Genomic DNA, 27,186 nt, shown 5'->3' with positions numbered 1-27,186 from the left:
TCTCATGATAAACAGAGAATTATCCATCTCTAGTTAGACCTCTCGCTACAGTTAATTGGTTAACGGTGCGTTGGTACCTCTGGACTGGTCATGTTGTGCAGATGCCCTGCTCCTCCGAGATTTGGTGTTTAATACCAAGGACTATCAAAAAAACCGGCAGAGAGGAATGAAGAGAGAATTAAGAGCCTCGGACATGAGGCCTCCAGGCTGATAGTAGATGGACAGATGGACGTTTCAAGGGGATTGAAACCGGGAAAGGGGGGGGTGGAGTTTGGGAATCCAAAGGGTGTATAATCTAACTTGTTCTGTTTTTATTTTGTTTGGATATCTATATGAAAATTGGGGAAATCGTGGAAGGGAATTTAGGCCGACTTTAGAAAAAGGTTTAAAGAATAAGCAATGATGTATAAGTATGAAGTCTATAAGGTAAAATTGGTTTTTTAGAAAAAGGAACTAAATATAAAAAGGTTTAAAAATAGGGATAAGAGCTTGTTGAACCAACAATCGGACCTGGAATACAAGAGGGAGAGGTGTGGGGAAGTCAGGGAAATATGTTATAGAAAATAAGGATTGTGAATTTTAATTTTTTTCTGTTGTTTTTTTTCTTTTTTCTTTTTTTCCCCCCTTTCCTTTTTGGTTTTGTTATTGTATTACGGTGGAAAATTTTAATAAATATCATTTTTAAAAAATAATGTTGTGCAGATGCCCAATTATCATCTTCCAAAGCAACTGCTCTATTCTGAACTTAAAAATGGAAAGCGTAACGCTGGTGGTCAACAAAAGAGGTTTAAAGACTCCCTCAGGGCAAATCTTTAAAAATGTAGTATAAACACCAACAACTGGGAAACACTGGTCTGCGAGCGCTCCAGTTGGAGAACAGCCTTTACCAAAGGTGTCATGGGCTTTGAAGACGCTCAAACTCAGGATGAAAGGGAGAAACGTGCTAAGAGGAAGGCATGCGTGGCAAACCCTCACCATGATCAACTCCCACCCGGAAACCTATGTCCCCACTGTGGAAGGACGTGTGGATCCAGAATTGGCCACCACAGTGACTTACAGACTCACTGTTAAAACCGTGTTTATGGAAGGCAATCTTACTCGGCTACGAGTGATCACCAAAGAAGAAGAAGATTACCTTTGAGTCCCACAATGCCACAGAAAGACGCAGGGATCCTCACCGAGCCGCCCCCATCCGTACCAAGAGCCAACGGGCAAAGGCCTACAAAAAGAAGCAGAATTACGAGCCTTCCGTTGAGGGAAACCGTCTAGTTCTGCATTCCCCCACACAATCTCCTCAGAATCACAGAACTGTAGAGTTGGAAGGGACCCTGCCACTGCAGAGAGGTATGGCGGGACCCTCTGCCTCCATGAGAAGGCCCCTGCTGCTGCAGGGAAGCGCAGCACACCTGCCTCTGCCGCCACAGGGAAGCCCAGCAATGCCCTCCGCTGCTGCCGATATATATCATGATATATTGAGATATCGTGATATTTAGCTGGCGATAACCAGCTATCGCCCAGCTCTATCACTGACGGAGTGCAAAAGGTTATGAAAAGCAAACTCATTGAGTTTCTGGTCTATTGTGGTGATATGTGTATGCGCAGGGGTGTAGGAAGGGGGGACGGTCCGGCCTGGGTGCCATCATGGAGGGGGTGACAAATTATCAAGGAACGATTACTACCCTACTAGGGTGGTTCATAAAAAACCTTTTTTTGAAGAACTGGAAGGGGGAGAAAATATCATCATTATTAGAATGGCAAAGTAAACTCTGTGAGTTTGTGGAAATGGCAAAATTGACGGCAACTATTAGAGGCCATTCAAGTCAGAGAATAATTAAAGAGTGGGAGGGAGTGAAGGAATATATGAAAAAATATGGTTACAGAACTGGAATATTAATAGATAACGTGAAAAACATGAGGGGTAAGCAAGCAAATAATAAAAAAATCAGCTGAGCAATGATTAAATTATAACAACACAACAAGACGGAGGAAGTAAAAAAAAAATGAGATCACACATGGGTGAAGGAATGGGGGGTATAGGGGAATTTGAAATATTATTTATAATATAAAGGCTTTAATATAAAATTTCTAACTGTGTTGTATTTGTATACAGCAAAGAAGTTTATAGTAATTAAGTAAATTTTAATTTAGTTAATCATGTAATAGGTTTATGTTAGAAAATGAATATGGATGTTGAATTTGATGTTTGTAATTTTTCTTTTTTCGGTTTTAGAAATTTTTATATATATATATATATATATATATATATATACACACCTTTTTAAAAAAAGCCTGATCCAAAGGTCTTATCTTACTACACTAGGGATTATACAGCCATATCTGAAATTTCATGCATATCAGTTAATATCTTGACCCTCCTCCACGAAAAGAACTGTTTACTTGGCCGTTTTTGTATGTCATGAAGGCTGAAATTTCAATTCAGTGGAGCCAAAACACAATCCATCCTGTCAATTTAAGTATCTGTCTGCGATCGCCTACTTGTTATCAGGGGCCCAGAATCCACATTCCTTTGTAAGAAAATATGAAATAACGTAAAACCATTTTTGCAGGCAAATAATAAAAAAAATCAATGTGGGCGGGGGATGACAAATAATTTTCCGCACCAGGTACCACCTGACCTTCCTACGCATCTGTGTACAGGGGATACATTTCCTTGCGAAGGGCACAAGGGAACCGATGGATGCCTCTGTTGAACTGCCACTCTCCTTCTTCCTGCCTCCCCAACTCATTGGACAACCTCACCTGAAGCCACGGCTGCTGCTGACCCACTAGAGCTGCCCCCAGTGAAGTGCTGGGGGTTGTAGGGGTTCCTCGCTGTACCGTGGTATCTGGAGGGAGATAGAGAAACATTCTGAAGGCAGTGCCGCCAAGACCGTTGGAGGAAGGGAAGGATCTCAACATCCTGACACATAGGTGAGGTTCAAGGCACAGGCCACGAGGTATGGCACCCAGTCTTCATGCTCCACCTAGTCCCGTAGTTCCCAACGTGGGGAACACGCTCCACAGAGGGGCAATTTGATTTGGGGGGGGGGGGCAATTCGAGAATGAGTTAGACCAAGTTAATGGCCTTTTAGGTTTCTTCCACATGAATAGGAGTTCATTTTTTGAGTACAGTGGTACCTCGGGTTACATACGCTTCAGGTTACATACGCTTCAGGTTACCCACTCTGCTAACCCAGAAGTAGTGCTTCAGGTTAAGAACTTTGCTTCAGGATGAGAACAGAAATCGCAGCGGCAGCGGGTGGCCCCATTAGCTAAAGTGGTGCTTCAGGTTAAGCACAGTTTCAGGTTAAGTACGGACCTCTGGAACGAATTAAGTACTTAACCCGAGGTACCACTGTAATAAGAAGCACACTGTATTTTTTGCTCTATAAGACGCACCCGACCATAAGACGCACCTAGTTTTAGAGGAGGAGAACAAGAAAAAAAATGTTCTCTCCCTCTCTGCTCAGGGCCTCTCCAGCAAAGCGGGAGGAGAAACGGAGCCCCTTCCATTTCTCCTCCCGCTTCACTGAAGGGGCGCTGCGCAGAGAGGGAAAGCTTCGCAGCAGCTCTCCAGCAAAGCGAAGCCAGGCGAGCAAGAGGGATCGATCCCTCTTGGTCTCCTGGCTTCATCAAAAGCAACGCGAAGCCTCCTGAGCACGCAGGAGCACTTCTGCTCTGCTCAGGAGGCTTCAGGAGGCTATCCTGCATGCGCAGCCTGCATTCGCTCCATAAGATACACACACATTTCCCCTTACTTTTTAGGAGGGGAAAAGTGCGTCTTATAGAGCGAAAAATACGGTACAGTGGTACCTCGGGTTAAGTACTCAATTCGTTCCAGAGGTCCGTTCTTAGCCTGAAACTGTTCTTAACCTGAAGCACCACTTTAGCTAATGGGCCCCCCTGCTGCTGCCGCGCCGCCGCAGCACGATTTCTGTTCTCATCCTGAAGCAAAGTTCTTAACCTGAAGCACTATTTCTGGGTTAGTGGAGTGTGTGACCTGAAGCGTATGTAATCTGAGGTACCACTGTATATGTCACGGGGGGGGGGGGCATCAGGATTGTAGAGATGCATAGGTAGGGCATGGCCAAAAATGTTGGGAACCACTGGCCTAGCCTCACAGAGTCATCGAGACCTCAGCAGTGGCTGCACTGGGCAGAGACCATTCAAATGGTAAAGGGCAGCCTCTTTAGTGGGCAGCGGGGTTATTGGGTCGTTCTTGCTTTTATTTTTATTATAGATTCTGTTTTTATATTGCGATTTTGCCTTGTGAACCGCCCTGAGACCTGAAGGTACAGGGTGGTATACAAATTAAACACAACAACACACATATTATCATTTAAGGAACCACAGAATTCAGTGTTAATACCATAAAGACTTACTTTAAACTCTTCCTTTTTCACATCTCTTTCTTTAAAGTGGATTTTACCACTGACAGCAATAGCTAGTGGTTCCAAACGTAATCGCAATTCAGACTTTGTCTTGTCCCTTTCGACCAAAAATGTTCACCAACCCTTTAACTTGAGCGTTCCAATATAATGCTTTGCTTCACATTTATTACCTTTCTTAATCCGCTCATGTTTTAAAAGGAAAGCTCTATTCAGTGTTATCAAAAGGCCCCTATTTAATGAATATGAGCTACTTTACCTGTTGGGGTTACAACCAGTGGTTCCAATCCCCAATTCGTGCATGTTTGAGACGCCGATAATAATGGCCCCAGCCTCTCGCAGTTTTTGGGCCGCAGTGGCATCTTCGGTTTCTGGCTCTGTGCCCAGGTATTGCGTTCCACTTCGGTGATGATAGGGCACCTAAAAAATGCAGGTAATCAAAGGTTTTTTCCTCATAGAATCCTGGAATTGTAGAGTTGGAAGGAACCATGAAGGTCATCTAGTCCAACCCCCTGAAAATTTAACTTTTGCCCATCGTGAGGCTCTAACCCACATCCCTGAGATTGAGAGTCTCATTTCATTTCAATGATATATAATGAAATGAAAAGGATGTTTAAAATAACCTTTGTAAGTGACTTCCTTGCTTGACAAATTCACTTAACAAAGTTAATAAGTGTAATTTTCAATAAGGCTATGATTTATGTTTGTTTGTCTTGTGTGTGTTTGTTTGTTTGTTTATAATATTGTGAAAACCAATAAAAAAATTTGGGGGAAAATAAAATAAAATAAGCTTTGTAAAAAAAAATCATAAGCTTTTCTCTTGGGAATTATAGGAACAGAACTACCTAAAATGTATAGAAATGTATAGTAATTCATGTAAGTTACTACAGCGGCAAGAATGTTACTCTTCCAAAAATGGAAAGAAGCAGAGGTCCCAGCAAAGGAAGAATGGATACAAAAATTTATGGAATATGCAGAAATGGCAAAACTTACCAGAAGAATAAGAAACCAAGATTACAAAGTTTTTATAAAAGAATGGAAATGGTTTATTGGATATTTACAGATAAATTGTAAACAGATAAGAACATTGGCAGGGTTATTGTAATAACCTGCAGTTTTATAAGAGTATATATTTAAAGTAGATGAATAAATGAGCAAATTAAGTGAATTTGGATATGCAGAAAATATTAAATAGAAATTTAAGGAATTGCAGAAAGAAGGAGAAGGAAGTCAAGTTTTGAAAGGTCACAATGATTGTAAAATTAGTGAAATGTAGAAACTTGAAAAGTATAAAGAAAAATTAAAAGTTATTAAGAGTTTCATGTTCTGCTACTGGTTCTTTTCATACGCTCGCCAGTTTAGGACTACAGTTCATTGTATTTGATGAAGTGGAATGTGATCCGAGGAAGCCTATTTCATAATAAATGTCTTAGGTCTCTTTAGGGTGTCACAAGACTCTCATTAAACAAACACACAAGCTGCAATATGCTGCGATTCCTGGTGAGCGCAGCCAAGCTGCCCCTTTCTTTCCCCTGTGGCAGTCCAAGCAGGATTCCTCAGATCAATCCCAAACCCAGCAGCGATAATTCAGGCAGACCACCACCTCCCTTTCTTAAGACTGGCCTTATTCAGCAAAGGCAACTAAGCGGACTGTGCCTACCACTTTAATCTCCTCCTTCAAGCACACTGGGATCCCATCCAAAAGAGAGAGGGTCTGCTTGCTTTGATAGCGAGCGGTGGAGTCCTCCGCCATCTGAGCAGGAAGAGAGATAAGAACAGGTGGCAGACCAAAGCAGTCCCAACCTGGTCTGAGTCAAAGGCTTCAGCATTAATAATAATAATAATAATAATAATAATAATTATTATTATTATTATTATTATTATTATTATTATTATTATTTATTATTTGTACCCCACCCATCTGGCTGAGCTTCCCCAGCGACTCTGGGTGGCTTCCAACAAAGATTAAAAATACATTAAAATGTCACACACTAAAAACCTGAACAGGGAATAATCAGACCCTCCTTCCCCCTGGCCAAAAGCTGCAATGAATGCAGTGGTTCTCAAACTTTTTTCCTCTGGGCCACATTTTCAGAACAAAAATTTGCTCGCACCACACTAATTCCCCCCCACCCCCGATACAAAATACATTGGAAAGCAGAAAGGAACAACTCCCAGCAGTGCTTTATTTATAATAAAGAACACAACTACTTTATAATATGATGATAAAAGTATAAAACAATGCAGCTACAGAAGAATATGAATCCTTCCCCAAATATAATGATAAACGGGCCTCTTACATAATATGTAACTTAAGTAGGTATACAAACTAAAGGAGAGGTGTGGCGCTTGATTTTGCTGGGTCATCTCATTTATACGATGTCTCACTTGAGAGAAACAAATTCATCTCATCCCCACAAAGAAGCCTTTCTCTTTTCTGATCTCCCATATTTGTCAAAAGTTTAAAATCCCCGCACACAACAATACGTTGTGGAGAACTGTAGAAAAATAGCCGAGGCTCTCAAAGAGAGGCACAGAAGCAAAAAAGCGTAGAATTGGAAGGGACCCCGAGGATCATCTAGTCCAACCCCCTGCAATGCAGGAATATGCAGGTGTCCCATATGGGGATCAAACCTGCAACCCTGGCATTACCAACACCATGCTCCATCCAGCTGCTATATGTTAGGATATTTCCGTTCCTCCTTAAAAAGGGAGCAAGCTGTTGTGTGTCACAAGCCTGCATACTTCCTGCTCACAGGGAGTTTCCATTTTGTATATAGCTTTTGTTTCTGGCTGTTTCCTCGACACTGAAGCAAGCAGTCATGTTTTTCCTTTGTTCTGACCAACATTGAATAAAGCTGTAAAATATGGTCTTCTGGGTGAATCTTCCGTTGTGGAAACTCTGCGGAAAGGGCGTGCATGAGTCCTGAAATGTGTCTGAGGCTCGTGTCGCTAATTGACCGATGCTGTTCCCACGGGAGACGGATGATTGTCCGTAGACGACGTGGAGGCATGATGGCCATTGTCTCCCTGGCAGTATTCCAACACTATATCGGGGTCAGCAACCTTTTTCAGCCGTGGGCCGGTTCACCATCCTCAAGCCATGTGGTGGGCCGAACTATTTTTTTGGGGGGGGGGAATGAACCAATTCCTATGCCCCACAAATAACCCAGAGATGCATCTTAAATAAAAGGACATATTTTACTAATGAAAAAACCACACTGATTCCTGGACCATAACTGGGCTGGATTGAGAAGGCGATTGGGCCACATCCAGCCACCGGGTCTTAGGCTGTCTACCCGTTGCTATAATGTGAATACACTCTCTCTCTCCCTCCCTCCCTCCCTCTCTCTCTCTCTCTCTCTCTCTCTCTCTGTGTGTGTGTGTGTGTGTGTGTGTAGGGACACGGGTGGCGCTGTGGTCTAAACCACTGAGCCTCTTGGGCTTGCTGATTGGAAGGTCAACGGTTCGAATCCCCGCGATGGAGTGAGCTCCCATTGCTCTGTCCCAGCTCCTACCAACTTAGCAGTTTGAAAGCATGTCAAAGTGCAAGTAGATAAATAGGTACCGCTCTGGTGGGAAGGTAAATGGTATTTCTGTGCGCTCTGGCACTCCCACTGTGTCCTGTTGCGCCAGAAGCGGTTTAGTCATGCTGGCCACACGACCCAGAAAGCTGTCTATGGACAAACGCCGGCTCCCTCGGCCAGAAAGCAAGATGAGCACCACAAACCCAGAGTCGCCTTTGGCTGAAACTAACCTTTTATAAATAAATTATGTTGATACTATACTATATTACACTGAAATGTCTCTTTGAGTGTCCTTGAGTGTCCTTTGAGTGTCCTCCACACTTGTCATCCTCTTCTACCACACCAGTGCAGTAAACCACAGCCTTGGGGAACGAACCACTGCTGTAATGTTTAGGTAAAGGTAAAGGGACCCCTGACCTTTAGGTCCAGTCATGACCAACTCTGGGATTGCGATGCTCATCTCACTTTATTGGCCAAGGGACCCGGCGTACAGCTTCCGGGTCATGTGGCCAGCATGACTAAGCCACTTATGGCGAACCAGAGCAGCGCACGGAAACGCCGTTTACCTTCCTGCCGGAGCGGTACCTATTTATCTACTTGCACTTCGACGTGCTTTCAAACTGCTAGGTTGGCAGGAGCAGGGACTGAGCAACGGGAGTTCACCCTGTCGCGGGGATTCGAACCGCCAACCTCCTGATCGGCAAGTCCTAGGCTCTGTGGTTTAACCCACAGCGCCACCTGCGTAATGTTTAGATGAGCCCTTTAAGTAAAGTAGCACAGCTTCGGCCAACCTACTTTGAGGATCTCTTTGCGATCCCACTGAACAATTGCTTGGAGGGGGAGACTGGACCTCTCGTCATCTTCCAACGTGGCAATGATGTTCTTGGCGACCTGAAGTGGTGTAACCTCACCGGATCTAGCAAACAGAGAACAGTCTCCTTGTAAGCTTGCTCACTTCCACACAGTCAGGCTGGGGCCATGGGAAGCTGTACCCAAATCCAGCTCTAAATGGCAGAGTCTCTATTATTTGTTATGCTTCTATCCCACCTTTCCTCCAAGGCTTGCTTTTCATCCTCACAAACAGCCCTGAGAGGGAGGTTAGGCTGAGCGAAAGTGACTGGCCCAAAATCACCCAGTGAGCTTCATGGCTGAGCAGGGCTTGAACCCTGGTCTCCCAAGTGCTGGTCCAACACTCTAACCACAACACCACACTGCCTCCATGTAGGTATCAATCGCTGGGTCTCCAAAGAGCTGGACGCCTCGATTCCACCCTTTGGGAGCCCATTTCTGTTTTGGGGGAGGCTACAAAGTCCCGCTTCAGGGACACGTGACAGTTTTGCTGATACCTGCAGTCACTTACCGGTAGCAGTTCAAATAATCCTGGACCCCTTTGAAGTTGAACATAGGGCGAGCAGAACGTGAACTGTAAAGAAAGGAAAAGTAAAGACCAAAGATCTCTCGCTCGCCTGAGAGCGAGAGATTGATGATCAAGCCATCGTGGACTCATTTCTCATCATCCACAGCTAAACAACTTGTGCCAATGACCAAAAACGCTTCACTTTCTGCTGCCTGTTAGGACCTTGTGGAAGCAACTGCACCCCAAATTCACATGTACAGGGAAGTTTTTAATGTTTGACATTTTATTGTGCTTGTATATTTTGCTAGAAGTGACTGGGGGAACCCAGTCAGATGGGTGGCATACACTTCTTCTTTTTATTAATGTTATAAAGAAAATACTCTGCGTAGCACACCTGAGACCTTGCAATGAAGAAGGGCAGGAGGGGGGAGAGAGAGAAAGGGGGGGAATACCGTACTTTTCCATGTATAAGACTAGGGTTTTTTGCTAAAAAATGTTAAAAAGGGGGGGTAGTCTTATACATGGGGGCAATCTCTCCCCATTTTCTTAAATTTGAGTCCCCCAAAATAGGGGGCGTCTTATACACCGGGGGGTGTGCTATACACAGAAAAATACGGTGACACTCTGGTCCCACCACCAAATTGCCCTCCAAGGGAACATGGCACTTGACAGGAAAAAGATTCCCTCACCCATTCCAGAAGGATTCAGTAAAATCACAAACAGCATCATACACGCCTATATGTTCCGTATACATAAAGAACAGGAGCCAATATGATAAATATGCCTGCCCTTCTTACCTAAACATCTGTTTTCAATAGAAGCATATTTAACCACTTGCCTAGGAATCATAGGCGACCAAGAATTCCACACAGACGACTGAGTGGATTGGCAGGGAAGTTGTTATGTGCTAAGTTGAATAGGATCCAAAATGCAGCAGTCTGGTTGGTCCTAGAACAATAGGATTCAGAATGCAGCAGTCTGATTGGCCCTAGAACAATAGGATCCAGAATGCAGCAGTCTGATTGGTCCTAGAACAATAGGATCCAGAATGCTGCAGTCTGATTGGTCCGCAGGAGCCACCCAATCCAACTCCAGGTGGGAGTGAATCCGCAACCTGATTGGCCTACAGGAGAATCCCAGAATTAGCCAATCACGTGGGACCCATTGTGTAAATAATGTATATAAAGCAGACATTTCGGGGGAACTTCCAATTCCTCACTACTATGAGCTGAATAAAGAGCATGAAATCCACACTCGACTCCGAGTATATCTCAGAAGTGGTGGATCAACGTTCCACATCCGCTTTGTAGAAGCAAATATTTTTGTTGGCCGGCTAAAATGTTGTAATAGCCTTCAGTTCCGTGTTAGTCGTGTGGAAGAGTTCTTCGGCGGCTTGTTCCTTCCATCACCAGCATGGAAACGCAGGCGGGGGACTTATGAGGGCAGTATACTAAATGCCTCTTCCACTTTCCCAGCAAATGATTTCCCCTGAGCTATCTAGTGTCCATGCTGATCAGAAAGTCGGTGGTTCGAATCTCCGTGACGGGGTGAGCTCCTGTTTCTCGGTCCCTGCTCCTGTCAACCTAGCAGTTCGAAAGCACATCAAAGTGCAAGTAGATAAATAGGTACCACTCCAGCAGGAAGGTAAACGGCATTTCCATGCACTGCTCTGGTTCGCCAGAAGCGGCTTAGTCATGCTGGCCACATGATCCGGAAGCTGTACGCTGGCTCCCTCGACCAATAAAGCGAGATGAGCGCTGCAACCCCAGAGTCGGTCACGACTGGACCTAATGGTCAGGGGTCCCTTTACCTTTACCCTTTTATCTAGTGTCCAAACGTAGCTCATTTCCACCCATTCCCAGCGCCCCAGATCTCCTACCCCTTTCCATTTCTGTACTTACCTTACTTCCATCAGTTTGGGGAGAATTTCCAAGACATTTTCAGACTCTGGATGGTTGTTTTTCTCTTCCTCAGAGACTACCGGCACAAACGTAGGGTCTTCGGCAAGATCAAGGAAGCGCAGGGCGGTAAAGTTGTTGACCCTGCAAATAAGTGTGTGAAATGGGGGCTTGTAAAGGGAAGGGAGCGTGGCAACGTTTTAATTCAGAATTGCACTCGTTTTCTCTGTCGCCGATAGTTTTCCTTCAACAAGATGCTACAAAGAAGGTCTTGCAGATCCTGTCAATAAAAAGTATCTTGGCAAACAGATTTTATCAGAGAAGACCAATTTTTACACCAGTAGTTCCATGACTGTCAAGAAACAGCTTTTTTTTTTAATTTGAGAAAAGAAAAAAGAAAAATCAGGAGGGTACCAAGACTCGGAAGGATGTCTCATTGCATCCACAGATTGTAAGTCACAAGTTAAATCACTTTCCCACACCTCCAACATCCAGGCTACCTTCAGAGGATCCTCTAAAGCATAGAAACCATCGTGAGCCTTCTTCCCTGACACACTTCTTCATCCACAAGAGGAGACGCTTCCAATCATGGTTTCAAACAAACCACAGTTTCCCATGCTTGGGTAAACCAGGCAACTGTGGTTGGAAGTTTCATATCTCCTTCCTTTGAACCCAGAGGACAGGGAGAGCATATGGGCACAAACGTTGAGCCAGATCGTTGTTATAATGCCAAGTAACGGAGAGAAGGAAACAGTTGGTTTCCCAAACTCTCCGTTTATTGATTTCTCCCCACCCACCCAAATAAGGTTGTGATCACATGTGAGAAGCGAGCCGAAGTTGCTATTCAGACCAAGTGAAATAAATGAACATGGCTAAGTTAGGTCTGTTAATTTTGATGGGTCTGTCATGAGTAAAGCTTAGTTGAATCTCACCCCTTGTACCCAGTATCTTGTTGAAGTGGCCCCCATTGAGTACCATTACAGTGGTACCTCGGGTTAAGCACTTAATTCGTTCCAGAGGTCCGAACTTAACCTGAAACTATTCTTAACCTGAAGCACCACTTTAGCTAATGGGGCCTCCTGCTGCTGCCGCACCGCCAGAGCACAATTTCTGTTCTCATCCTGAAGCAAAGTACTTAACCTGAGGTAATATTTCTGGGTTAGTGGAGTCTGTAACCTGAAGCTTATGTAACCTGAAGGGTATGTAACCCGAGGTACCACTGTAATGCCAAATTGATTAAAAGTTAATTGGGAAACACAAGACGCACAGTTAGTTTTGCATGTCTGCACAGCTAAAATTGTCCGATGTATTCCCTGCAGTGGGACATGGGAGTTTTCTGTGAATTCTGGACTGTTTAACCAAACCAACCACATAGATATACCCCAAAACACAACTTTGTGGTGTATAAATGCATCACGATGCCGTTGCAAAAAGCTGGCTGCGCTCAGTATGCATGCAAGATAGAGGAGTTGGCGTCTTAAGAATTTTAGACCATCTGTTTAAAATGCTAGTATTACCCCCCAGAAGTGCCAAGGTGCCACCCATCTTCTGCACTTTGCCTTGGTTGGGATACGGTGCTGCTTCTATTCAGACCCGCCCCTTCAAGATGCCAGCAGCTTGTGTCAGGCATTGCCAAGCGCACCAAGCTTGATACAGAATGTGTATTAAGGCAAGCAAGGCGTCAAAATAGGAAACAGATCCCGCAGGCTCATCTCTTCAACAGAGAAGGGAATACCAGCACCCAGATAACTGCAGAGTTCAGCAAAACTGGAAGCAGGAGCCAAATCAAATCAGAGCCCCAGAAGATGCTGAAAAGCAACAACCATCCACAAGTTCCTCCATATATGGCCTATGGAAAATCTGTAAAATGTAGACACTGGACAGCATTCTATGAATTATTTGCACTAGTGCAAGGATTAGCACTAATACAACAAATTACATTAAGCGAGGAAGAATTGAAGAACCTTTTAATAAGGGTGAAAGAGGAGAGCGCAAAATATGGTCTGAAGCTCAACATCAGAAAAACTAAGATCATGGCCACTGGTCCCATCACCTCCTGGCAAATAGAAGGGGAAGAAATGGAGGCAGTGAGAGATTTTACTTTCTTGGGTTCCATGATCACTGCAGATGGTGACAGCAGTCACGGAATTAAAAGACGTCTGCATCTTGGGAGAAAAGCAATGACAAACCCAGACAGCATCTTAAAAAGCAGAGACGTCACCTTGCCGACAAAGGTCTGTATAGTTAAAGCTATGGTTTTCCCAGTAGTGATGTATGGAAGTAGGGCTGGACCATAAAGAAGGCTGATCACCAAAGAATTTATACTTTTGAATTATGGTGCTGGAGGAGACTCTCGAGAGTCCCATGGACTGCAAGAAGATCAAACCTATCCATTCTGAAGGAAATCAGCCCTGAGTGCTCACTGGAAGGACAGATCGTGAAGCTGAGGCTTTGGCCACCTCATGAGAAGAGAAGACTTCCTGGAAAAGACCCTGATGTTGGGAAAGATTGAGGGCACAAGGAGAAGGGGATGACAGAGGACGAGATGGTTGGACAGTGTTCTCGAAACTGCTAACATGAGTTTGACCAAACTGCGGGAGGCAGTGGAAGACAGGAGTGCCTGGCGTGCTCTGGTCCATAGGGTCACGAAGAGTCGGACACGACTAAACAACAACAAATTTCCACCCTCTCTTTCTCTGACATGTGCACTGTGCTGTCCCCAAATCTGCTCTGGAGAGTTGATGATCCCCTTCCTTGCAGATACAGTGGTACCTCTGGATGCGAATGGGATCCGTTCCGGAGCCCCGTTCGCATCCTGAAGAGAACGCAACCCGTGCCTGCGCACCTGCGCGTGCGTGGGTTGCGATTCGCTGCTCCTGCGCATGCATGTGATGTCATTTTGAGCGTCTGCGCATGCGCGAGCGGCGAAACCCGGAAGTAACACATTCCATTACTTCTGGGTCACCTCGGAGCGCAACCCAAAAACGCTCAACCTGAAGCAACTTTAACCCGAGGTATGACTGTATTAGGGTGCATAGGGAGAAGAAGGGGAGAGCATTCCATTGCGCAAAGAGAAATCCTTGCGCTGTCAGAATAGTCTCCTTGGCGCTATGTTGAATGCAATCCACTTCTTCCAGCAACACAGATCTGCTCCCCAGTTTGAACTCTAAAATAAAAAAATACTCACCGCATTAGAAGTGGAACTAAAAAATGCTGTCCGAAAGCCTATAAGTGGGTATAAAAACAAATAAAATAATTGCAGTTCTAGTAGATTTGCTGTCGATTCTCTTGAGCTGCTTAAATATACACATAATTTCAGGGGGCTAACCTGCTGCATATTCAACACATTTTGGGCATATGGCTCATCTCTTCTCCAGGATTATATTCAGCAGAAATTCATTCTTTCAGCAGGACCCAGATTTGCACAATATTGACTGGTCAGGCCTTGCATCAATGATAAGGCTCCCTCCACTGTTTCTGGAACAGTTTGTGAAGTGTTTAAAAGCCATTAAAAAAGAATGTGACTAGGAGCCCAGGTGTGTCTTATCGCAGGAGCAATGATGGAGAGGCAGAGAAGCAGTCCTCCTCCCACAGTAGTAGTAAGTGGAACACACATTTTGTGTGCCAAATCTGGTTTAGACGCATCTCACTCTATTGTGTTCAACAGTACAATTAGTCGCAATCCAGTTTTGATCGGCTTAAAGGTAAAGGGACCCCTGACCATTAGGTCCAGTCGTGACCGACTCTGGGGTTGCGGCGCTCATCTCACTTTATTGGCCGAGGGAGCCGGCGTACAACTTCCAGGTCATGTGGCCAGCATGACGAAGCCGCTTCTGGCGAACCTTCCCGCCAGAGTGGTACCTATTTATCTACTTGCACTCTGACGTGCTTTCGAACTGCTAGGTTGGCAGGAGCAGGGACCGAGCAACGGGAGCTCACCCCGTTGTGGGGATTCGAACCGCCGACTTTCCGATCGGCAAGTCCTAGGCTCTGTGGTTTAACCCACAGCGCCACCCGCGTCCTGATGACAGCTTGCCTGTCCTAAAAATATATGCACTCAGGGAGCCCACACATTTTTTGCCTACAGACAGGAACTTCTGCAGTGCTGTGGGCAACTGTGTAAGCTTTATCGGATCAAAACAAGTATATGAGCTTCATCACCAACGTACAGAAATGAAGCAGCTATCCCAGTGGTCGGCAAGGTTCTCCTACAGTCTAGTCCAACCGCAAGGCATTGTTTTAGAATTCAACTTTCACCCCAAAGAGCTCTCAGCATCATCCCTTGGGTTCTCAAGCAGACTCTCATCCAACTGCTGGCCAACCTGAACTTGCTTAGCTTCAGGGACCAAGGTTCATCAAGAAAACATAGCAAGTTGGATGCTTTAGCCCCACACCAAAAAATTTGTTCTGATAACTTCTCCCAAACATTAAAGTGTCTTGCAGAACAGCCCTGGCAGCAGGTGAAGGACTTCCTTCAGGAGACCCCTTCAGCTAGGAAAAGGGGGTCCCATGTCCCAGGCTGGGGAGGGCGGGATAGAAATAAAATTTTATTATTATAAAAAATATTATTATTATTATTATTATTATTGTCTCAAAGGCATGCATTTTGCAGGGAACCAAAAGCACTGAGCACAACCACACCCTGAATTTAGATCACATGGCAAAAGCAAAAGCAAAAGCAGCACAGGACCACTCCTTCCCTTATTTTTTGCAGTTAAGTGTAAATAACTGAGACTAGCAGAAGAAGATGCAGTCCTTACAGTTCTGCACATCAAACCCAGACTGAGCTAGATTGCTTGGTCTCTCTAAGTCAGTCACATGCCCTGAAACCATGAAATGTTTCAGTGTAGTATTTTTCCCCCCATGAAAGTCAAAGGAACTACTACTAAGCAGCAGTGGCGTAGCGTGGGTTGTCAGCACCCGGGGCAAGGCAAGTAATTTGCGCCCCCTAACCCATGGATTTGCGCCCCCTAACCCGTGGATTTGCGCCCCCTAACCCTAACCCCCAGGTGTTGCGCCAGGTGCAGCCGACCCCCCCTGCTTCCCGCACGCTACGCCACTGCTCCCATCCTCTCATAGCTGGAGGTGCCGGCGACTCAACCTGGGGGCCTTTTGCAAGGAAAGCAGCGCTCTCCCATGCAGCCACGAACTGTAGTAGACCGGCTCTTTTGAGAAGCAAGGCGGCCTCGGCTGAGGGACGTGGCTGGTCTCTGCAGGGGAAGGAAAGGAAGAGACCGCGGGGTCTTTTTCTTCCAGGCATCCGTCCAAGAAGGAGCGCCTGCCTCTGGTTTAAACCTCGCTCACCAGAAGAGTTGCAGATCCAGCCGGGGCCGCGCGCACTTTCCTGAGCGGGAAAGCAAATGCGGGGGAAAGTCTCCTGGGAGGCGCCCTCCCTGCTCTCAGAATGGCGGGATGATGAGAGGCGCCCTCTAAGGGACAAGAGACCTGGGAAATCCACCTCCCACTGAACTGAGCTGGGGGGGGGGGGACTTAATTGGAAAGAGGATCGCAGCTTCCTCGAAGGGAGCCTTTGACCTTGAAGCTTGCTGCTGGCAGGGTGGCTTTTTGCGGTCGCCCCAATTTGGGGCGCAAATACCCGGCGGCTTCGCCCCCCAACCCCCGCGAAGATGCGGCTTGGGGCGCGCCCGCGTGTTTCCACCTGACTCTCTCCCTCGCCCCCTCCCCGGAGCGTTGCAGTGAGAAAGGGAGAGTCTCTCGCTCCCTGGTGCTACAGCCTGCGCCCAAGGCTCTTCGGAGACTCCGGAGGCGGCGAGCGCGCCCCCCCCAGATGTTGCGCCCGGTGCGGCCGGCCCCCCCTGCACCCCCACGCTACGCCACTGCTAAGCAGTAACTGAAAGTACATCTCCCTTTGACTGCCAACTCCTGTTCTCCTTTCACTTTCCCAGTATAAGTGGGAGCCACAACAAAATGCTGCGTCGCCTCCCAGTTTTCCCATCCCGCACGCCACTTTGCCACTCATCATTCTGCGCTGCTGAGTCCTTATCAGGCTGGTTTTTGTGGGTTCCCCTCCCATTTAAGGTTTAACTGCTAGAGGTTTTTTTGTCCTTCCGCAAATCTTCACATTCTTCCCAGCCTGCTACTACCTCCCCCTCTTGTGCCGGAGGTATTATGTGTTGCTGTCCTGGCTAACCCACGTGAAGGCATGGAAAACCCGAATGCTGGAAACAGGTGCAATGATTGCTTAACAACCAGAGCCCAAACCCAGGAAGCTCAAGTTCCTGCAGCCATGCTCAAAATACAAAGCATGGTTGGGTCATTCTAGGCTGCTCAAGTTCCTTCATTATCACTGCTCCATCTTGGGAGGGTCTGGCTTCACTGAGAACAAGGATAGGAGTTCTAGATATGCACAAGATACTTTTAAAAAGGACAAAGACTAATCATATTGGAACGGCTGTATACTCACAGTGTTGGCCAGGTGTACGCAAAGCCGCAGCGAGAAGCCAGACAACCTGGGACTCCACTGTGAAGAAAAAGAGGGGAAGGGGAGACAGAAGAGTTTAGGGTTAGGGTTGCACCGATAGCCCCCCTAACTCTCATGGCATTAAATCCAACAGTATTCAAAAACCAGCAGCAGAACATTTCAGTCCTCTAAGACACACTGCTGCTGACCTGGAGGCAATTACAGTACACACTGTACTGAGCTTGCGTCAGTATGATCCACAGATAAATTCCCCTTCTGCAGATAGGTTTGGACTGCAAAACTTGGGGGAAGGGGAAAGGAGATAGATGCACATGCATATTGATTTGGAATGATACTGGGTTGTTTTTGTGGGAATGTTATGGATATTAGGAGAGGATATATTGATTAAATATTATCCTCCCTCCCTCACGCTAGTGAGTCACGTAGCAGGGCACATTTCCCTTATACACCAGGAAGCTAGTTTGCAGATTCGTTTGAATCTCTTTAGTTAAGCAATCCAGTCTGGCAATCCCAGATTGGATTTATTCCTGGTAAGTCCCCTTTTGATCCCTCTCTAAAGAATAAAGACACAACAGTCTTTCTTCAAAAATAACAAGAAGTTTACTTACATTCAGTTCACAGTAAGATCCCTGAAGGCAGGCTTTGGCTTATAGTTACAGAGAAAGGTGTGGATTCATCCCATGTGGGGATTCATCCCATGTGCTGAGAGCCAGCAGTGCAGTCCAAGAGAATCAAAAAGAGTCAGAAGGGAAAAGAGAGCAAAAAGAGAAGGATAGCTACGTGACTGCACCTTTTGTGGGGTCTCCCGGGGTCCCGCCCACCTACCTGGTCACATGCAGGGGGAGAATGCTCCAGACCAGGTGTAACAGGAAGTTATTCTGGCTGGAGGAACATCCCCCTGTCTGTGTCCACTCTAGGGAAACAAGGAATGTTGTATTTGACTGCTCCAATGGATTACATCCCAGAGTTTTTGTTTTTTAATAGGCCTAGGCTCTGGTATGGCTACAGTCCCAGTAGTAGTACGGAACCAGAGGTTATATGGGAACGTTGCTACAACACCCACAACAAAATGACGCCACATTTCCTCAGCCCAGCCGCTAAACAGGAGTGCTCCTATTCAGCCTGGCATAGGGGCCTTTGGGTGCTCTTTGGGACATGTGGCAGGGGTGGTTTTTCATCTCCCAATGTGCATCTACTTTTATCTCTCCTCAGAACAATCTATTTAGAGCTCAAGCAGGCCGATCGCTCCATCCCCAGCCGACATGCTCAGCATTATGTATGTCCCAGAAGCTCAAGGTGCCTTACCAGGACATTTAAACAACATTTTAATATACAAACTAATATATTTCCATGTACAGTGGTACCTCAGCTGTCAAACGTAATCCGTTCTGGAAGACAGTTTGACTTCCGAAACGTTCAGCAACTGAGGTGCAGTGGGCAGTCAGCAAATATTGTTACAAAACGGAAGCATTTACTTCCGGGTTTTCGGCATTCGAAAACCGAAACGTTCGGCTTCCAAAGCGTTCGACAACTGAGGTACTACTGTACTAGGAATCCTCCCCTCTCCAAAATGACTTTATTTTGGGGTGGCGCCATTTTGCTTCTAAATCTATAGGTGTGGGTTCACTCATGTTCAAATATTTTTCTTTAGTACCAAATTTTTAATTCCATTACAGAATTAATATCGGAGAATGACATTTAGCATAAGGTTGGTACAGTTAACACTCTTCAGTCATAGGTTCCTGTTTTAGGTAAGAAGCCGAGGGAAGGAGTAATGTTATTTTATTATCCATTTATACCCCACCCCCATCTCTGTTTACAAAAATCAGCATAATACAAAACCAGATTAAAAATACAAAACGTATCCGGCAAAGGTAGCAATTCAAAACAGCAGACAAATTCAAAAACCAATTTAAATTGCTGCTCTGAAGGGAAGCAAGTAGTGGAAGGCAAGGAAGGCTAAAAAATGACCTTTGCACAGAGAAAAAGTAGCTCTTGAGGTGTCGACATTCAAAGTGTTTGCTATACACATTAGCCAAACCAGTCATCATATGCTCTTTCTGGCTGGAGACAGAATAGGTTTTAAAGGGAAGAGAAAGTAGCTTGAAAGAAAAGTGACTTCCCACAGAGTCACGCGCATTTATTTTGTCCCACTATAGGGACGCCGGTGGCGCTGTGAGTTAAACCAGAGAGCCTAGGACTTGCCGATCAGAAGGTCGGTGGTTCAAATCCCTGCAACAGGGTGAGCTCCCGTTGCTCGGTCCCTGCTCCTGCCAACCTAGCAGTTCGAAAGCATGTCAAAGTGCAAGTAGATAAATAGGTACCACTCCGGCGGGAAGGTAAACGGCGTTTCTGTGTGCTACTCTGGTTCGCCAGAAGCAGCTTAGTCCTGCTGGCCACATGACCCGGAAGCTGTACGCCGGCTCCCTCAGCCAATAAAGCGAGATGAGTGCCGCAACCCCAGAGTCGGCCACGACTGGACCTAATGGTCAGGGGTCCCTTTACCTTTTATCAAGTATAAAACCTGATAAACCTTCTTTCCAGAGGCAAAAGAAAGCAGCATGATGATACAGAAACTGAACACACAGTTCTGAGGAATCCTCTCATATACAGCAGTCTTTTCAACCTGGGGATCGCAACCCGCAGGTAGATCCCAAAGCCCGTGTAAGTGGGTCACGGGCTTTATAAGTAAACCCAAAATAATGACTGCTTTTAGTTCTTAATTGGTATGATGTAAACCTCTTAAGAACTTTTTGTTTCGTTGGGACATCAAAATGATGTGTTAACCTATGTCTGACATTTTAACTCTTAGGAAATGTTCTCTGGCAGGAGACGGCAGTCAGCTTGCGACAAAATGCTCCGACCAGTCAAACCACTCTGCCGCCAGGGTTAATTAACAGTTAAATCAAGTCTGACTTGAAGTTTGCTTAGGCAACGTTTGTCCATTACCCTTCCTCTGAATAAACAAAGAAGTCTGTTTATATTGTTTCACTCCGACCTCTATCCCTTGTACCAACCGGTCCTCTCTGATCATATTCAATAGCACCTCCAGGACTGAAATAAATAACAGAGGGGATAGAGGGCACCCTTGTCGTGTCCCTTTTTCAATTTTAAATTCCTCCGTCACCACATTGTTCACTATTAATTTAGCTTTTTGTTCTGAATAGATTGCATGTAATCCATTCTCAAACCCCCGTCCCACTCCCATCCCCTCCAAGTTCTTCTTCATAAACATCCAAGATATATTGTCAAATGCTTTCTCCGCATCAATAAAGATTAACACCGCCCTTGTGTTCCTGTTAGTCTGCAAAAGTTCTAAAATGTCAATGATGTTTCTAGTGTTCTCATATAAATGTCTACCAGGGAGAAAGCCAGCTTGGTCTTTATGAATTACTTCATTTAAGACTTTTTTAAGTCTATTTGCCAAAATGTCTGCAAATATTTTGTAATCCACATTTAGGAGTGAGATGGGACGGTAGTTTTTAAGCTGAGTCTTTTCAGATTCTGACTTAGGTATCAATGTGATGAAGGCTTCTTTCCACGTTTCTGGTGCCCTCTTCCCATCCATAATCTGGTTACATACCTCCAACAAAGGTTGTATCAAATAGTCCTTCAGAACCTTGTAATATTTGGAGGTAAGTCCATCCGGGCCTGGAGATTTGCCTAGTTGCATATTCTGAATGGCACCTTCAATTTCCTGTGTGGTTATTATAGAGTTCAAGATTGATCTTTTATCTTGAGTTATTTTGAAACTGAAAGCTTTTGCAGATGACCTAGTTTTGACACTGCAGGAGCCAGAATCCAGTACAAAAAGAGTTCTCGAACTTATATCTGAATTTGGTCGGGTGGCGGGATTTAGGTTGAATAAACAAAAAACTAAGGTTCTGACCAAAAATTTAACAATTACAGAAACAGAGGGGTTTCAGAGAGAAACAGAACTGAATGTGGTTAAAAAAGTGAAATACCTTGGGATCTATTTGTCCTCCAAGAATTTGAATTTATTTAAGGATAATTATGAGAAATGTTGGTTGGAAGTTAAAAAGGATTTAGAAATTTGGTCAAGATTGAAACTTTCCTTGTTGGGAAGAATTGCAGCTATAAAAATGAATGTGTTGCCGAAAATGTTATTTTTGTTTCAAACCTTACAGATCGTGGACAGAGTGGATTGCTTTGGAAAATGGCAGAAGGATATATCTAGATTTATCTGGCAGGGCAAAAAGCCCCGAATAAAGTTTAAAATATTAACAGATTCGAAAGAAAGAGGGGGGTTTGCCCTGCCGGACTTGAGGTTGTATTATGAAGCTGCAGCCTTCTGCTGGCTGAAAGATTGGTTTTTGTTGGAAAACACCGATGTCCTAGATCTGGAAGGTTTTAATAATGCTTTTGGATGGCACGCATACCTATGGTACGACAAGGTTAAAGCACATAAATTGTTTAAAAGTCACATTGTCAGAAAAGCAATTTTTGCAGTCTGGATGAAATATAAAGACTTACTAGAGAGTAAAACTCCGAGGTGGCTATCACCAGTGGAGGCCAAGGCCCGAAAAAGACCCAATATGGAGGCCTATTGGCCGAAATATTGGGAATTGACTGAAAAAATTGGAGACAATTGGAAGTTGCAGAGCCAGGACAAACTAAAAAATAAGGTGCGAGACTGGCTACATTATGCTCAAATTCAAGAGGTTTTCAAAATGGACAAAAAAGTTGGTTTCCAGGTGGAAAAGTCGAAACTAGAGACAGAATTGTTAGAACCAAAGACAAAGCTGTTATCTAGAATGTATAACTTGCTGCTTATGTGGAATTTACAGGATGAGACAGTTAAATCTGCTATGATTAAATGGGCACAGGATGTTGGACACAACATTATGTTTGAAGACTGGGAAAGGTTATGGAACACCGGAATGAAATTTACGGCCAGTACGGCCTTGAAGGAAAACATTATGAAAATGATATACCGGTGGTACATGACCCCAGTCAAGTTAGCTAAGATACATCACCTGTCTGACAATAAATGTTGGAAGTGTAAGGAAGCAGAGGGGACTTTCTTTCACCTCTGGTGGACATGCCCAAAGGTTAAGGCTTTCTGGGAAATGATTTACAATGAGTTGAAAAAGGTATTTAGGTATACCTTTCCCAAGAAACCAGAGGCCTTCCTGTTGGGCATGGTAGACCAGAAAGTGTTAAAGAAGGACAGAACTTTGTTTATGTATGCTAGTACAGCAGCAAGAATACTCATCGCAAAGAACTGGAAGACACAAGATTTACCCACGCTGGAGGAATGGCAGACGCAGTTGATGGACTACATGGAGATAGCTGAACTGACCGGCAGAATCCGAGATTTGGATGTAGAAACAATTGAGGTGGACTGGAAAAAGTTTAAAGACTACTTGCAAAAGTATTACAAACTGTATGAATCTTAAGACGGTGCATGATTTGAAAATGATACGCTTTAGCAATTATGATTAAGTAAATAGTAAACTAAGTGATAAAAGAGAAAAGGAGATAATATGAAATTGAACATGTTACGTTTATTTTAAAGGTATAAAAATTCTGACATAATACATTGAATATAGATACATAACATGTAAAAGTTACAATAAGGTTATGACATAAGGTAACAAATTGCTGACATTGTTAATATAAAGAACGCAGAATCGGAAGGGGTGGGGAAGTCCAATTTGGGATTTTTGTTAAAAAAAAAAAAAATGGTTTCTTGTAAACTCCTTGTTTGTAATGTATAAAATTTGGAAAGAAACGTAATAAAAAATATTATAAAAAAAAAAAAATGAATAAACAAAGAAGTCTGAATTATGTTACTCAAAAGTAGTGTTTGTCATGGCTCCAAAATAGCATGGCTCCATCAGCAAGCTCAGGCTATTCAGAGAGAGTTGGAAAGATCCTCTAGTCCAGGGGTCAGCAACATTTTCCAGCTGTGGGCCGGTCCACTGTCCCTCAGACCTTGTGGGGGGCCGGACTATATTTTGAAGGGGGGAAAATGAATGAATTCCTGTGCCCCACAAATAACCCAGAGATACATTTTAAATAAAAGCACACATTCTACCCATGGAAAAACACCAGGTAGGCCCCACAAATAACCCAGAGCTGATTTTAAATAAAGGGACACATTCTACTCAGGTAAAAACATGCTGATTCTCAGACCATCCGTGGACCAGATTTAGAAGGCGATTGGGCCGGATCCGGCCCCCGGGCCTTAGTTTGCCTACCCATGCTCTAATTCAACCCCCTGCAATGAAGGAACCTCAACTAAAGCATTCGTGACAGATGATCATTCAACCTCAGCTTAAAAACCTCCTGGGAAGGAGAAACCACCACCTTCCGAGGGAGTCTGTTCCACAGCTCTTGCTGTCAGAAAGTTATTCCTGATGTGTTGTCAGAATCTCCTTGTAACTCAAAGCCATTGGTTCGAGTCCTACCCTCCAAAGCAGGAGAAAACTAGCTTGCTCCATCTTCCATGTGACCGCCCTTTTAGGTATTTGAAGATGGCTATCTCCTCAGTCTCCTCTTCTCCAGACTAAACACACCCCACCCCTTCAACCATTCCTCATAAGGCTTGATTTCCAAACCCTTGATCATCTTGGTCACCGTCCTCTGCACACGTTCCAGATTGTCAATATCCTGCTTAAATTGTGGCACCCAGAACTGGTATTACAGGTGTGGTCTGGCCAGGGCAGAAATGAGTGGTATATTACTTCCCCTGTTCTGCACCCTATACTTCTGTTGATGCAGCTAAGAATAGCATTAGCTTTATTTGCTGCTGCATCACACTGTTGACTCATGTTAAGCTTGTGGTCCACTACCTAGACGCCATCTCCCTAAGACCCTGGGAGCCAAGGCACCCATAATATGTCCCATATAGGGACCAGGCGCCCACAAAATGTGGGGGCAAGTGCGCGGCACCACGTCCCATGGAAAGAGCAGGGAGTTTGTGCCGGGGTGTGGAAGAGAGAGCATGGAGTTTGGGCGGGGAGAGGGGGGGAGACTCCAAGATCCTTTTCACATGTACTGCTAGTGAGCCAGGTGTCCCCAATCTTATCACAAGCACAGCTGTCGACCTTCCCTTTTTTTGCGGGAAATTCCCATAATTCCAGCGCCTTTCCCGCTGCTGCCCGCTGCTATCCCGGATTGTTAGATATCCCGTAGACTGTCCCCGGGACGGGTGAGGCTGCTGATCCCTTATTTTCGAGACTGCTGATCCCTTAATTTTCAAATCTGACAGTTATGATCACAAGGTGCAGACAGGATATGCCAAGGGGGCAGAACCTCCCTTACTTAAGCAAATTTTATTTCCTCGATGGCAGCTGCCTCTCTTGGCTACGCCCATGCATCTTATATTGAAGCATCTGGTTCTTCCTGCCTAAGTGTGTAACCTTGCATTTGTCCCATGGTATTATCCCATTATTCCGTGGTAGCCGTGCAGTTTTTGGTAACAGGAAACCCCAAATTCAGACTAGAAACCTTCCATAGCTGTCAACCTTCCTTCCTTTTCCTTATTCCAGCGCCGTTTCCCGCTGATATCCCGGATTGTTAGATATCCTGCAGACTGTCCCCAGGACAGGTGAGGCTGCTGATCCCTTAATTTTGAGGCTGCTGATCCCTTATTTTCAAATCTGAAAGTTGACAGCTATGAAACCTTCTCTTTTAATAATAATTTATTATTTATTATCATTATCATTATTATTTGAGGTTCCTATCGCAGAGCACTTAAGTATCCTGGGCTGGCAGGGCGATCATCCGAGATCGAGGCTCTCCAGCCGCGGGGCCAGCGGAGAGCGGATAGCCCCGACGCCCCCCACTCACCGCATCGGCCGGCGGCCTACCGCCTCCTCCTGCGGCTCGGCCGGGCTCCCTCCGCGGGAAGGCGGTGCGCGCAGCCCCGGTGACGCGCCGCACGAAGCCCAGGTAGAAGAGCAAGAGCCCGGCGACTGCCGTCGACCACAGCAGCAGCGCGCAACTTTCGCCCTCCATCGCGGTGCAGCCAGGCAGCTCTTCTGCAACCCCGGCGGCTGCCGAGCGCCGCCTCCTCCCTTCTCCTCCCCTCCGGCCTTCGCGGGCTGGAGGCGGAGTTGCGCCTGCGGGTAAAACAGGCCGTGGGGTTTTTGCGCCCCCGGAAGGAAACGGCAAGGGTTGCTCCTGTGGTTCTTTTACTCCGGGGTAACTGCCAGCTTACGTCTAAGGGGGAACTCCGCGCTGAGACTACGGAGGGACAATGCCCCTTTCTGACCCCAAGTGAAAGAACTGCGTTAGCGGAGTCTTTCCGCCAGGTTGGATAAAATATGGGAAGGGGGGGCTTAAGCAGCCCTACCCTGCATAAGCGATCACATGACCCTATTTGAATGGCAAGGTCTATCAACTTTGGGGGGCCCCTGCAGCCTCAAATTTTTATTAGGGGGCTTGGCCCCTAGGATTAGCTCCTATGCTTTCTGCAGACTTGGGTTTTTTTGTTGTTTGTTTGCTTTTACGCACAGCTCCAGTGCGGCAGGAACAAATTATTATTATTATTATTATTATTATTATTATTATTATTATTATTATTATTGCCCCACTTTTAATTGATTTCTGAATCTTTTATTCAGCCTGCAGACAGAAAGACAGAGAGCTAGAGCAATGGGGATAAGCCATATGTAAAAGATTAAGATTTAGGCCGAAATCCTAAGCACCCTTTACATACTGATTGTGGAACTTCTGAATGTACAAATACCGTGTTTAATGGCGGCAGCAGCAAGCTTTAAACTTTGGGAGTCCAAGCGCTTCTTTATCTCGCTCCTTCGCTGGCGCACAGCCTCCCTTGCAGTTCAGTAACTTCCTTCAAAGGTTCCAGTTACAGATAGGTAGCCGTGTTGGTCTGCCATAGTCAAAACAATTTTTTTTTCCCTTCCAGTAGAATAAAAATACAGGATGGGCGCATAGACACCACCTTATACCGTAAACCAACTGACTGACAAACATATCTACATGCCTCTAGCTACCATCCCAAACATACCAAACAGTCCATTGTATATAGCCAGGCACTACGTTACAGCCGTATCTGTTCCAATTCTACAGACAGAGACTCTCACCTAAGAGATCTACAGCAAACCTTTTTAGAACTAAAATACCCAGCAGATGAAGTTAGACAACAGATCAACAGAGCCAGACAGATACCCAGAGAGAACTTGCTGCAAGACAGACCCAAAAAAGAAAATAACAGAACACCTCTAGTCATCACATACAGCTCCCAAGTTAAAACAGTACAACGCATCATCAGAGATCTACAACCTCTCCTGGACAATGATAGTTCTCTTTCTCAAGCTCTGGGAGGAAGACCTTTCATTGCCTACAGACAGCCACCCAATCTTAACTCCTAACCCACAATAATACTACAACCAGACGTAACACGGACACTGGCACCAGAGCCTGCAATAAACCCAGATGCCAACTTTGCTGCCACATACACCCGGACAACACCATTACTGGCCCCAACAACATCACACATACCATCTCGGGACTATTTAATTGCTCATCGTCTAACATTGTATATGCCATCAAATGCCAACGGTGTCCTTCAGCTCTCTAT

At 45.3% G+C, this 27,186-nt stretch overlaps 1 protein-coding gene across 1 annotated transcript in view; it reads right to left on the bottom strand.

Moving 5' to 3' along the window:
• LOC128404818 (uncharacterized) overlaps positions 1 to 25,632 on the bottom strand; it is a 41,702-nt gene extending 16,070 nt beyond the window's left edge. Inside the window, exons 1-10 of the mRNA XM_053370771.1 lie at positions 25,431 to 25,632; positions 17,595 to 17,651; positions 14,358 to 14,395; positions 11,174 to 11,314; positions 9,276 to 9,338; positions 8,711 to 8,831; positions 6,049 to 6,141; positions 4,648 to 4,808; positions 2,761 to 2,846; positions 1,136 to 1,219 (exon numbers count right to left, since the gene is read on the bottom strand). Of these exons, the coding sequence (XP_053226746.1) occupies positions 1,136 to 1,219; positions 2,761 to 2,846; positions 4,648 to 4,808; positions 6,049 to 6,141; positions 8,711 to 8,831; positions 9,276 to 9,338; positions 11,174 to 11,314; positions 14,358 to 14,395; positions 17,595 to 17,651; positions 25,431 to 25,598 (1,012 nt within the window). The 5' untranslated portion in view covers positions 25,599 to 25,632. The remainder of the gene's footprint in view (positions 1 to 1,135; positions 1,220 to 2,760; positions 2,847 to 4,647; positions 4,809 to 6,048; positions 6,142 to 8,710; positions 8,832 to 9,275; positions 9,339 to 11,173; positions 11,315 to 14,357; positions 14,396 to 17,594; positions 17,652 to 25,430) is intronic.
• Positions 25,633 to 27,186: the final 1,554 nt, after the last annotated feature.

Source organism: Podarcis raffonei, chromosome 17 (assembly GCF_027172205.1).
Source record: "Podarcis raffonei isolate rPodRaf1 chromosome 17, rPodRaf1.pri, whole genome shotgun sequence".
Lineage (NCBI taxonomy): Eukaryota > Metazoa > Chordata > Lepidosauria > Squamata > Lacertidae > Podarcis > Podarcis raffonei.
The sequence above is the reverse complement of the archived record's forward strand: the minus strand, read 5'-3'. Positions and strand labels throughout refer to the sequence as shown.